This window comes from Ictalurus furcatus, chromosome 5, assembly GCF_023375685.1.
Source record: "Ictalurus furcatus strain D&B chromosome 5, Billie_1.0, whole genome shotgun sequence".
Taxonomy (NCBI): Eukaryota; Metazoa; Chordata; class Actinopteri; order Siluriformes; family Ictaluridae; genus Ictalurus; species Ictalurus furcatus.
The window spans coordinates 6,191,859-6,203,736 of record NC_071259.1 but is presented as its reverse complement, the minus strand read 5'-3'; the positions used below and the strand labels follow the sequence as shown (position 1 = coordinate 6,203,736).

The 11,878-nt window shown below is 38.9% G+C and overlaps 2 protein-coding genes across 3 annotated transcripts; both read right to left on the bottom strand.

The window, feature by feature from the left end:
* Window positions 1-12: 12 nt before the first annotated feature.
* LOC128607536 (progonadoliberin-1) lies at window positions 13-1,170 on the bottom strand. Of its 2 annotated transcripts, none has more exons than XM_053624463.1 (4): window positions 1,085-1,170; window positions 403-520; window positions 181-273; window positions 13-94 (listed from the first exon to the last, which is right to left on the bottom strand). In XM_053624463.1, the coding sequence occupies exons 1-4, from the start codon at window positions 1,153-1,155 to the stop codon at window positions 62-64; spliced, it is 315 nt and encodes a 104-aa protein (XP_053480438.1). In that variant the 5' UTR covers window positions 1,156-1,170; the 3' UTR covers window positions 13-61. The 2 variants fall into 2 exon arrangements, with proteins under 2 accessions (XP_053480438.1, XP_053480439.1); XM_053624464.1 differs by having other exon boundaries at window positions 1,089-1,160.
* Window positions 1,171-2,116: 946 nt separating this feature from the next.
* On the bottom strand, window positions 2,117-11,234 carry kctd9a (potassium channel tetramerization domain containing 9a). The gene is made up of 12 exons (XM_053624462.1): window positions 11,038-11,234; window positions 9,697-9,818; window positions 9,490-9,533; window positions 9,255-9,351; window positions 8,311-8,369; window positions 8,072-8,200; window positions 6,880-6,947; window positions 6,705-6,800; window positions 6,464-6,613; window positions 5,606-5,711; window positions 5,098-5,231; window positions 2,117-4,129 (listed from the first exon to the last, which is right to left on the bottom strand). Exons 1-12 carry the CDS (start codon window positions 11,083-11,085, stop codon window positions 4,013-4,015), a joined length of 1,170 nt encoding a protein of 389 aa, XP_053480437.1. The 5' UTR covers window positions 11,086-11,234; the 3' UTR covers window positions 2,117-4,012.
* Window positions 11,235-11,878: the final 644 nt, after the last annotated feature.

Here is an 11,878-nt window from a genome sequence, read left to right as displayed (position 1 = left end):
ACCCACACGAAATAAAGGCGAAGCATTTTATTGAAGATCTTGATCAGTTTTGTTATTCGTCTTACTGTCCAATTTCTCGCTCAGCAACACTGGTCTATAAGAGAAGACAAAAGATAAACATCAAGACACTGCCTTCAATTTGTTGGCTTATGAGCAAAAAGAAAACTATGAGCTGTGCACCAGCAGATCTTTCAGCCTGTAGAGTTTATTCCGAGGTGAAACGTCTACGTAATCACACACGTAGCCGGAGGTCCTCTGCATTTCTTCAACAGTCTGGGGAGGGGGAAAAAAAAAAGTCAGTCAAACACATATTTAAAAGGAATAAAGTGTATAGGTTTGCTAGCTCAGCTTAGCAGAACAATATCATTGAGTTTAGACATTGTTTAGTTTAGTGGCCGTTACCTCCTGCAACGCTGCACGCTTTCCTCCAGGATTAAGGCCATGAGACCAGTGCTGAGAGCTCACCTGCAGCACCACAACACACACCACCATCCACCAGAGTGCTCGCTTCACACACATCCTAAAGAAACAGGAAAACAAAGACAGCTTCCATACTTACCTTAAGAATGTAAATAGTATTATCTAATAAAAGTTGTGCAGTAAGTCCTGGATTCACACACTGTGAGGTGAGTATGGTATAGTACAACATTCATTTATTCTTCTTCACTAAGAGCTTTATCTTGGTCAGGGTTGCGATGGATCTGGAGCCGATACTGGGAACACACTCTGGATGGGATACAAGGATATCGCAAGACATTCACACTTTAACAGTGGTATGTTACCAGAAGGTAGGTGGAAACCAGAGCACCCGGAGGAAACCCACATGGACTCTTCATTTCTTCCTCTCTCTTTGCTTCTGTTCCTCTCTTTCTGCCGTAATCTGTTTCTCTTTCTCTCACTCTCTCACCATTTAATCCAACCGAGTTACATTCACTCAGGTAACTACTCAGCCATTCCATTACACACAGCACTTGTCTGCTGCCTCTCTGAAAATCTTTCTTTATGCTCACAGAAAACCAAACACCAGTCTGAAAATATGTATATATTATATTATATAGTTATATGTTCCACAACTTGCACGTACCTACCTTGATCAGTCGCCCTACAGACAGTTCTTCTGCTCTTCACAATGATGATCTCTACAGTCTGATGCATTTTCTCTCAACAGCAGGCCTTTTATAGCACTCCCCCCACCTCACCCCCTTTCTATCTCTCTCACACAAACACTTTACTTACCTTTGTCCAACTTTGCACTGCAGGAGACTAAAAGCAGAATGATGCTGAGCATCTTTACCACTTAACATTAATCTGTTAAGTCGGAAAATCGCCATGCGTGCGTATTAAAAAGATGAGAAAGGGGATTTAGTGAGCTCTAAGTGCCACTTCTGCTTTCAAAAGCTAAGCTAAAGATTAAAGTATTGGCACACTTTGCTGTTTTGGTGCCTGGGTAGCCAGTAAGTGAAAGCTTGCTCTCTGTGTGTCCACTAAAGCTTAAAATAGTGGTTCTCAAAGTGGGATCAAAGTCATTTCAAAGTTATTTTTTCCTTTATTGATTAGTTATACGTTATTAGCCTGTTTTACTGATCACAAAGCTCAATAACTGATAAACGAGTAGGGCTATAAATAACGTCAAATTAATTCGAATAGATTACATTAGTGTAAAGATCAGGAATAAAACCTCAAAAGTGCTAATTAATAGTCGGAATATTATTACATCATCAGTTAAAATCATAAACCTACTACTTGAATTAAATTATAAATGGAATAATAAATCAAGTTGATAAAATAATTCTGTACTGACGGGGTGTGGGATTTATTTTACAGTTACAGAGGTTACTCGATCCAAAAATTTTGGGAGACCTCCAAACTCCTCCTACTTCAGCAGGTAGAGTTATGGTGCTTGGGAAGCAACACATGCACACAATCAGGACACAGATAGTCCTGGGCTCACATTTGTTGTCTCAAGTCTCTTTCACTCTGACAACAGAATATCCATAAATTTTGCGAAAACATTTCCTGAACAGGTCAGCGTAGTGCTACAGCGTCTCCAGCTCTTTCGCGACGTTTGTACGATGTGAAATAAATGCAACAAAATAAACCACGCAGAACAACCTGATTTGTTTATAACAGTCTGTTTATGGAAAACACTTCCGTAACAGTGAGTGGAGAGGAGACGAATCCTCTTCGATTACACCTTACGTAAACACAGCCTGCTTACATACATAAATAAATAGCCTGTGCCCTTTCTGTGAGGGTCTGATAACCAGAGAATCGCACTGAAAAGTGTGCTTCGGATTGCCTTCATTTAATGAGTACCTACGATTACATCTAAGAGAAATAACAGCATATTGTTAGTCAGAAATTATTTCCAACTGAACTGGTCAAGTGTTTGACCACGCAGCATTAATCTGGGTCGATATTAATGATACAGACGACACGAGAAATGGTGACTTATGTTATGTACTACAACAAATACGCTATACACAAAAGTGCTAAGTAGGGAACGACAGCTTGTGTGTGTATATTATATATACTACACACACATACATACATACACACACTAATGCATAGGGAAGCACTAGATGAAGTAAAGCACCCTTTTAACCCTTTTTGGTGTCAAAACAACTTTCAAAAAATGTCACAACAATAAGGAATCATGAGATGTCTGATGACAAACAATCACACAATAATGAATTACGAATAATGAATGCATTCAAACCAGTGTGATCTTGCTACTGGTTGCATCACTACACAATCTTTTTTTTTTTTTCTTTTAGGCACGACTGCATTTTGGTAAACCGTCTTTCATTCAGCATCCTCATTTCTATCTACCCTGCTGAAAAAGATAAAAGAAAAAAAAAATAGAATACCAATAGAAACCCTCATAGAATTTGTAATGGTTTTAATGGGAATTGTAATGGTTATAATGGGAATTCTACTGATAATTTGTTGCTTTCTATTGGTGTCATGTTATGTCCGGTGGATACCATTAAGGACCAATAATGATAATGGTTTTAATGGTTCGCTGATAGTTTGTAATGGTATTTGTAGAGGAATCCATTCAAATTTCCGTGGTTGTTTATTTCAGCAGGGTATTTGAGCCTTCTCATGAGGATCTGAAAGAAATCCACAGGATTGACGAGAGCAAAAGTCAGTTTTGTTATGGGAGGTAGATCTGAAATAAAAATCGGTACGCGAAAGAAAAATCCTGTTTCCGTTTGAACAGCGCACACAAGGAGCTAAGAAACATACATTTATATTGCATATGTAATTTTATACCTAACCTTAAAATAGTTCAATAAGCTTATCACCTGTTATATATGGGATATAGGTAGCAATACGTTTGTCTTTTTAAGCATGCATATATATATATATATATATATGAACGATATGGTACGGAATTGCTAAAGAAAAGCAGAAGAGCTTTAAAAATGGCTCCTCCTTCAGATTTCAGAGTCAAACTCTAGCAATTCCACTAAGTACCAAAGCAGAAACTTCTTCATATTTGTGCGTCGGCCTGGAAAAACCCATTGGATGTCGCCGAGACTGAAGAAACCACTTTACACTTAAGGAGCTGAGTAATACACTCAAACATAACACATATTTGGTTGTGTTCACCACATTTGGTGATAAGAAACGGATACATTCACTAATCTTCAGCCGCACCCCCAGATATCATTTAAGCCTCCAGACTAAACAGGATAATTCAGCAGAACATTATCGCTGATACAGGAAGTCAACACTTATTGTGGATTAGATCCAACATAAACATAAATTAACACATACATAAACTAGGTTTGGTATAACAAATCAGTCAAGATGAACAATTACATATGTGTACTGGTAATCCTAATATAAACACCCTGCATCCTGCATGTGCACTAGTGCAAGAGAGTAAAGCTGTGGGGCGAGGACACGGAATGCCAATATTGCATACGGGTCCGATGGGGGCGTTTAACACTCGTAAGGGAGCGGCTGCGATAGGCTGCTCGGGCAGGAGCCTCGTGATTGGTTATCTCACGCTCTGAGACATGTGCAGCGGCGTCAACATCTCCTCGAAGATGGCTCCCTTCACGTTTGAGCCACGGAGGTTGGCTTCTTGGAGGTCACAGCCGGATAAATCACAGTTCTGAATATGGAGAAAAAATAAGGATGGGCAATTAATAAAAGATGAAGCTACTATTCAAGTAGATAATCCCATAAGCCATGAACCAGATTTTAATACCATTTTAAGGAAGCGTGGATAACAAAAATACCAACACCTACAGTAGGTAACAAAGAGTGTTAATAACTAAGAACTGTTATGTTACACGATTAAACAACCTCACTTAGTTTGTTGAATTTATTATTCTAGAATAAGTTAACAACAAATAGGTGTTAAAGGAATACATTATAAGACATAAAATTACATCTTTTTCTATAAATATATATAGTGGCTTGCATAAGTATTCACATATGTAGCGTAGTGAATGAGTAAAGAGGGAATTAGCTAGATAACTGGTTGCAACAGAATTAATTTAGGGGCTTCACATGGAGGTCGAACGATAGTGGATTTTACCGATGTTAAGCTGGGAGCTACCTGCCGTTAACCGATTAAATCAACCGATAGTTTTTTTAAAAAATTGATGCTGAATGAAAGCATAACACTCAGAGCAAAATATTGCTGAGCTTTATTACAAAAATAAACAGTACTGACTGTACCATGAAAATGTACTGTACTTTCTAAAAATGAAATATTAATATATATTAACTATTAATAAATATTACAGTAAACAAAACATATACATCCGAACTGTACCAAAAAGTAGCACTCCAAATAACAAATAAAAAGAGACGTCCAAAACGGATCAAAAAACACTTCAAATAACAACAAAATGCGTCAGCGCCTCTAGAGGCTGCTCTCGTGCTGTATAATGACAGAGGACGCAACTGAGAACACCCATCTGTGTGGATTTTTACCGATATCAATCTGTCGCCCTCTAGTTTCACAGCATTGCGGGTGAATACATACGCAATCACAACTTTTACATCTTTATCTGTATTTTAATTTTGCAAACTGTATTGACTTCTCCCCACATTTTAACATTACGGGCTCACCTCTAGATCAGTGCCCGCCAGAGTTGCTCCTCGCAGATTACAATTCTTCAGCTTGGCGTTCTTCAGCGTAGCCACACGCAGGTTTATCCCAGTCATCTGACTGCCCTCCATATCCACACCCTTCAGATTGGCACCTACCACATACAGACTAAATTATGACACTTAATATAAGACCGGTTATACAACAGCACTGTCTTCGGGGGTATATTCCCATAACAGCACGCCCGGGCATCCATATATCCATGAAAGCACCATTTTTTGTAGAGATATTAATTAAGTATGTAGGCAACCAGAGCATGCAGACATGATCATGTTCTGCAGTATTTCCTGAGTACAGTATTTACTAGAGTTTGATCAGATTGGGGAATAACTGGGAATGACTCAACCTTAACATTTTGGCCCAAAACACTTCGAACACATTAACAGGCCAGGACTCAGCACACACAAATAAAAAATAATGTCAAGCTCAGATTGAAAGAAAAGGTACATGCTGTAAAAATGTATATACCCTCCAGGTTGGCTTTGAGTCCTGATGGGTCTTCGAAGTTACAGCCTCTCAGTGATGCGCCCTCGGCATTAGAGCACAGCATCTTAACGCCCTGCAGGTTTGCACCCTGAAAAATACATTGCACATTCAAGCAATTTAAGACAGTACACGGATCAAACGGGAACAATGAGAGTGTAGAGTGTGTAACAACAACCGAAATCCAGCAATTAGACTTCAATTCACTAAACTGAAGAAGAATAAACACTGACTCATGGACGCAACAATAAAGCCGAGTGGCTATAGGGTACCCATGATACACAGAATAACCCTATGCAACATGCTCATAAATTACATTGTGAAGGTTTGCCATTAAAAAGGAGCATTAGGTAAGATTAGCACCCCCAACTAAGATTAGGTCTCTAACAGTCAGGTAGGTATGATATTTGAATGGTTCCCTTCCATATTCATGAAGCTCCTCCCACAGGATCTACGGTGGCCCGTATAGTCTCGATAAAATGACTGACAGGAGGCGTATCCGAACAAAAAACAAGAATTATGGACTAGAATTCAGCGACTTAAAACATTTTTGCTAAGACCACAACTTAATTCACAGTTTTACCTTCCACTGTTATTTGTACAACCAAGCAATAAATTTAAAAAAAAAAAAAAAAAAAAGACTATTGCGCCTTTATAGGAACATCAGAAACATTTTGCTTAAGGCACAAGCACTTGGTGTGCTGTGATTGGATAAATTCAGACATGCTCATTGATTATTCATAAATTGTCCCAACTCATCTAAGAAAAAAAAAAGAAGAAGAAATAATTATAATGAACAGGGTGTGGTTTTAAGGCTAAGGTACACTAAAGCGAGATACATACATCCAGGTTGGCCCCAGAGAGGTCGGCCCTCTCCAGGTTCGAGCAGCACAGGTTGGCGCAGGTGAGGTTGCAGCGGCTCAAGTTGGCCATCTTGAAATTGATGTAGCGCAGGTCCAGCCGAGACAGGTCTGCCCCACTGAAATTCAGCCCCTGGGTGTACATGAGAGATGGAGAGGCAGCTTAGACAACTCTCTCTTTCTAAGGTGGTTACACACACACAGCCTGGTGGAAATGCCTGTACCTGACAGCGCAGCTCTGACTTGGTCGGCGTGGCGAGCAGAAACCGTACAAACTCTTTCCGGGAGATGGGCGAGTGGTCCTCGGGGGGATGGGAGTTCTGTGAGGATGTTAAACTCATAAAAACACACATAGAGAGGAACTGACAAGACTCTCGGGCAACCAGATCGTGTCTTTACCTTAATGGCAACTTCTATCTGCTCAGCAAGTTGCTCGATTCCAAAGAAACGAGCTTCTTCCAGTACACCTGCCACACACACACACATTCAGAATTAACAAAACAAAAAACACTCAATGCATCAACACCACCATTTACATGACTATATGACTGACCAGTTCCTGTAGATCCTGCTCTGTACTAGTGACCAGAAAATTCAAACCCCACAAATGATAGAGAGCATCCTTCCCCTGAGGTATACCCTTAACTCTACTTCTTAACCCGGCGAAGTTTTTTCAATCGGTATAAACAAGTGAATTATATTATAAGAATGCCAGGATCCTGTTGGGTTTCTGTGTGTAGAGTATCGTGACTCTGTGTTTAACTGCTGGTGAGCAGGGGGATGGGAAACGTGAGGGGTGTGAGCCCCCTGCTGGGCAAACAATTCACACCTCTCCACAATAACACTCATATAGAGAGAAAACAGACAACAGAACTAAAGTTTTTGGTGGTAAAAAGCCGTATACAACTGTCACAATTAAATTAGAACATTTAAACCTAGTAGGCTGGGTAAAAAATAGAAATACTTGTGGAAAAACTGCAAAGCCCTGAGTGTCTACTTTCATGAGTCATTAACCACTACAAATAAATTCATACTGAACACGGGGACCCCAAAAACAGGCACAAGTTCCATTTTTTGGCCTCTGGTTAAAAAAAAAAGAAGCTAATTTCTACTTCCAACACATCTTAATATGGGGTGTGTTCTGCTTCTTGTGATACCATATGTACTTCTTCATGATTTAACAATTCACGGAGACTAAATGCCTACGCAAACTGATTGGTCTTAGCAAATGTGCCACCTAATTTTAAAGCGGCTTGCATAAATATTAATGTTCGAATCATAAAAAAGGTTTTTTACTGTAGCAGCATATAAGTGGCCTTACACTTACAGTGAAAGTCACGAGAAGTTAAATCATAGTTTAGCTCCTAGTTATTCATTTGCACTGAAATGTTTTTGTATAGTGTAAAAAAAAAAAAAAAAAAAAAAAAAAAGAGGCTGAAGATTTTTCTGTGCAATAAATATTCAGAAGGTTGATACCGTTTTGGTATCAAAGCCAAAATGCTGGTATTTTGACAGCCAACAAAAATGGCTTTATGACTTCATTCAGTATTATATTGTGCACACAGTGACCTGATCGATAACACACACGTACCTAGTAAGTTAATTCCTTCGTTGACGATAAGCTGGCCATGTCGTAGGTAGTTCAGGATGGGCTCAAAGTACTCAGGACTGCGATCGATGAGGTAAGCGCCTCGCTCATCTCGCTTGTTACCCCACACATCTACACCGGCGCAGAGGAGGGAAGTGCAGTGACAATTGTATGTGTGTAAACTCATATTTGAAAACTCCATAAAAGACAGACACTTATACTGAAACGTGTGAAAGCCTTACCGTTCCCCCTAAACATGTGCGCCAGCATGCTGTCAGGCTCCTTACTCACAAGCGTACTCCTAAAGTGAGCAAAACAGATAACGTTATTAACAATAAACCTCAAGCACTATATATTAGACATTATCCAGTGGAGGAACTGACACACAAACACAATTCTCTATTTATTTATTTAATTGCATCATTGTGACATATCTGAGGCCTAATTACAGAAAACCGAATCAGATCCAAAATGGAGGAGAGTTTTGGTTTTGAGCTTTGGGCTTTACATCCTCAAATCCTTGAGTCCCAACTTTAATCCCTATCTGAACGCATCTATCTTTCCAGCTTATGTGAAATCTTATACAACAAGCCTGCTGAATTCTCAAAATCTGATTGGTCAGAAGGTGTTGATAAATTTTCTATCATAGGTTTATATAAATGCACACATTAAATTATGTTAAATTACATTACACTATAAATTCTTTATAGATTCTATAGTAACAGCTAGTTCATAATAACTTGTAGAGAGAAAGTTATTTAGCAAAGGAAAAAAATTATATATATAAAAAAATGATATAATGATATGGTGAAGCTTTCTATGAGGAGATATTAAGTAAACATTTTTTGGAAAGCGTCTCCAGTGTCTGCGCTTAATAATGGTAAGAGGTAAAGCTGTGCATTCTTCCACAGAAAAAAAATCTACTGCATTTTGGTGTCTTATTACTTTCAAGAGGACATTCCTCAACGTTAAATGGAACTACAAACGAATTACAAGTATGTTGTACATTGTTCAATTTAAAAATGACCACTGAAGTGGTATAAGAGGTACAAAATACTTTGGGGCATGCTGTTATTAAAAAAAAAAAAAATCAATCAACTCTGGGCCGGTAACAGCAACTGTGCTTTGCACTGGGTCGCATCACACCACTCCATTCCTTACATGTTGTTAGGGAAAAACTCTGTACCGTGTAGTTGTGAAAAGCCGCCCGCCGATATTCAAAGTCAGCCAATCGCTGTGGGAACCTGAGCGGTCATCAGCAGCCCTCCCCTCACTTTGAGGATCTGAAATGTACAAACACACAAAAAAGAACATCTTGACATTAGGACATCACTTTCGGTGAACACATATGGTTTCAGCTTATACAAAAGGAGAAAGATGATTAAAAAAGGGAACAGGAGACAGTAATCATGACGACTTACCGACGAAGGCATCGCCCTCTGACACATATAACACATCATCATCTCTGTAACCAAAACAAAAAGTAGCAAATATTTAGTTATAAACTTATCATACATTCATGTCTGTAAAGAAGTAGAGCAGATAAGAAAAACAAGGACTTTTTTTTTTTTTTACTTTATGAGCAGAACAGTAAAGTTTGGGAAGTCTTCCACATCTAAGGTTCTTACCTGATTAGGGTGATGTCGTCGATGAGGCCACCCTTCCCGTTGTACAAACTCGTGGCCCTGATTCCCAGTTTATTGCTGGCAACGGATAAGAGATCAGACAGAGTCCCATACACTGCTACAACCTGTGGAAAAGAGAAAAGTCCGAGTCAAAATCAAAGATGGGGGACGCTTTTCTTCACTCTGAGCTGCACAGATAAACTTAAATCTCACGAGACCTCCAAAACTATTCTCACCTTGAAGTATCTATAGCTAAGCGTTATTTTAATGTAAACTAATGCAATAAGAATCCCTGCCAGTAAAATTTTAACCTTCACGTTGATAAATAACCCAATTGAGTTACTTTCTTAAAAACAGTGCTATATGTACCGACAGGATGTTATCGAGAGAAAAAAAATAAATAAAAAATCAACGACGTTCTGTAATCAGCGTGATGTGGCACAATGACAAATGAGTTGCTATAACCACCTCGAAGTTCTCCTAGAACAGCATGTCGAAGTGTCTTACTCTGGTGTCTTATACCACAACAATATCGCTTTTAAAGAAGTTATATTAAAGAAGAAAATGTTGAATTAAACAAATTAATTCCTGTTATCACATACGATATAACATTTGTTTTCTCAACATCCTCTCTTTTCTCTCTGTAGGTTAGAATACATTTTTTTTAAAAAATAAAATAAAAAATAAAGCAAAACTCAAATCCTTCCACCCTGAAGACTTTCACGTGGCGGAAAACTTTAAGTCGACTCTTACAAAGTGCTGACACTGGAGACTCCTTCCAAAAATGTTCAACACTCTATGGGAACCTACCTACTGGAGTACTATTTAGTACGGAAGTATGCATCAAGGAGTAATCCATATACAGGGAATGTATTGCTAAGGGAACGTGAATCTCGGCCAACGTCTATTTAAATCTCGCGAGATTTCACAAAATGCGCTCTTGCCTATGTTACCCAGATAGCTAGTTAGCTAGCTAAGAGCTATGAAACAGGCAAAACAAAAAGGTAAGTATGTAAGGAAGGCGTGTAGCTGGTTTAATTCGGAGGACAGTGGAGACATTTTAGAAACATTTAGAAAGAAAAAAGTCACGCACGTTGATTATGCTAACAGGCTTGTTTATCACAATCACGTGATTAAGCCAGTTAGCCATTAAAGGTGCCATTACTTAAGCCAGGACATAGCCTATCATTTTCCCAAATGGGCGAAATGGAAAATTAAACCGTATTCACACCCATAATATAGACAGAAAAGCTGGTGCATTTCAGTATACATAACCGAACACAGACGTGCTAAGCTAACTCTAAGAGCCCGCTAAGAATGAACTGAAATTTACAGCTAACTCACCTTGCCGTTTTTGGAGGTCCCATTGACAAAAAGCGTAACCCTTCGCATTATTTGCGTGAAATGATTTACACCGTTGTCTTCAGAATACACGGACAATTTATCATCTACGAGTTCGCTACTGTAAACTCATCCCTATTGAAGACGAAAAAACTCACAGCAACAACCTACATTGTATTCCGATTACGAGGCGGCTGTCCAATCAGAGCGCTCGCATAGTTACCGAGGTAAACGGCGCACCAATGACAATGCAACATTTCGTAGCCGGAAGTGCTACGCCAACCAATCAGACACAATTGTGGTATAACTTCACTCGTGAGGAATTTGCAAGGGAAATAGTTTTGTTCAGTGTGGGAGTGGTGGTTCAGCCGGATTCTCCTCTGTTTCATAACGCTACACGGATATTGAATGGGGAATTAGTATAGTGGGAGAAGAAGTTCACAACACAATCCTCAAAATACAGTTAATAAATAGGGAATAATATGAAAATAATAAGGCTTACTGGGGTACAGTGCCATGAAGAAAACCAAAATAAGTTATGAGTTACCTTATTTTGTTTGGTTAAAGAGTGAAAAATAGGTATGTTGTATGAAAACAAGTCACTGAATATGTCGAATCACATACAGGAGCATGAGTCATTAACAGTTATGAAGATTTTCAGTAAGGCATAAACCACGTGGGGGTATGTTGTTCTAGGAAAATAATCAGCTATGTGCTGGTGTGGTGCTTGACCTAGGGAACTTGTTACCCCAAAACTGATTCTTTTCCAATAACAGCACGTCCCAAACCACAGCAAGTTGACATTAAAAAAAATAAAATAAATGAATGGCCTACTAGACTTTTT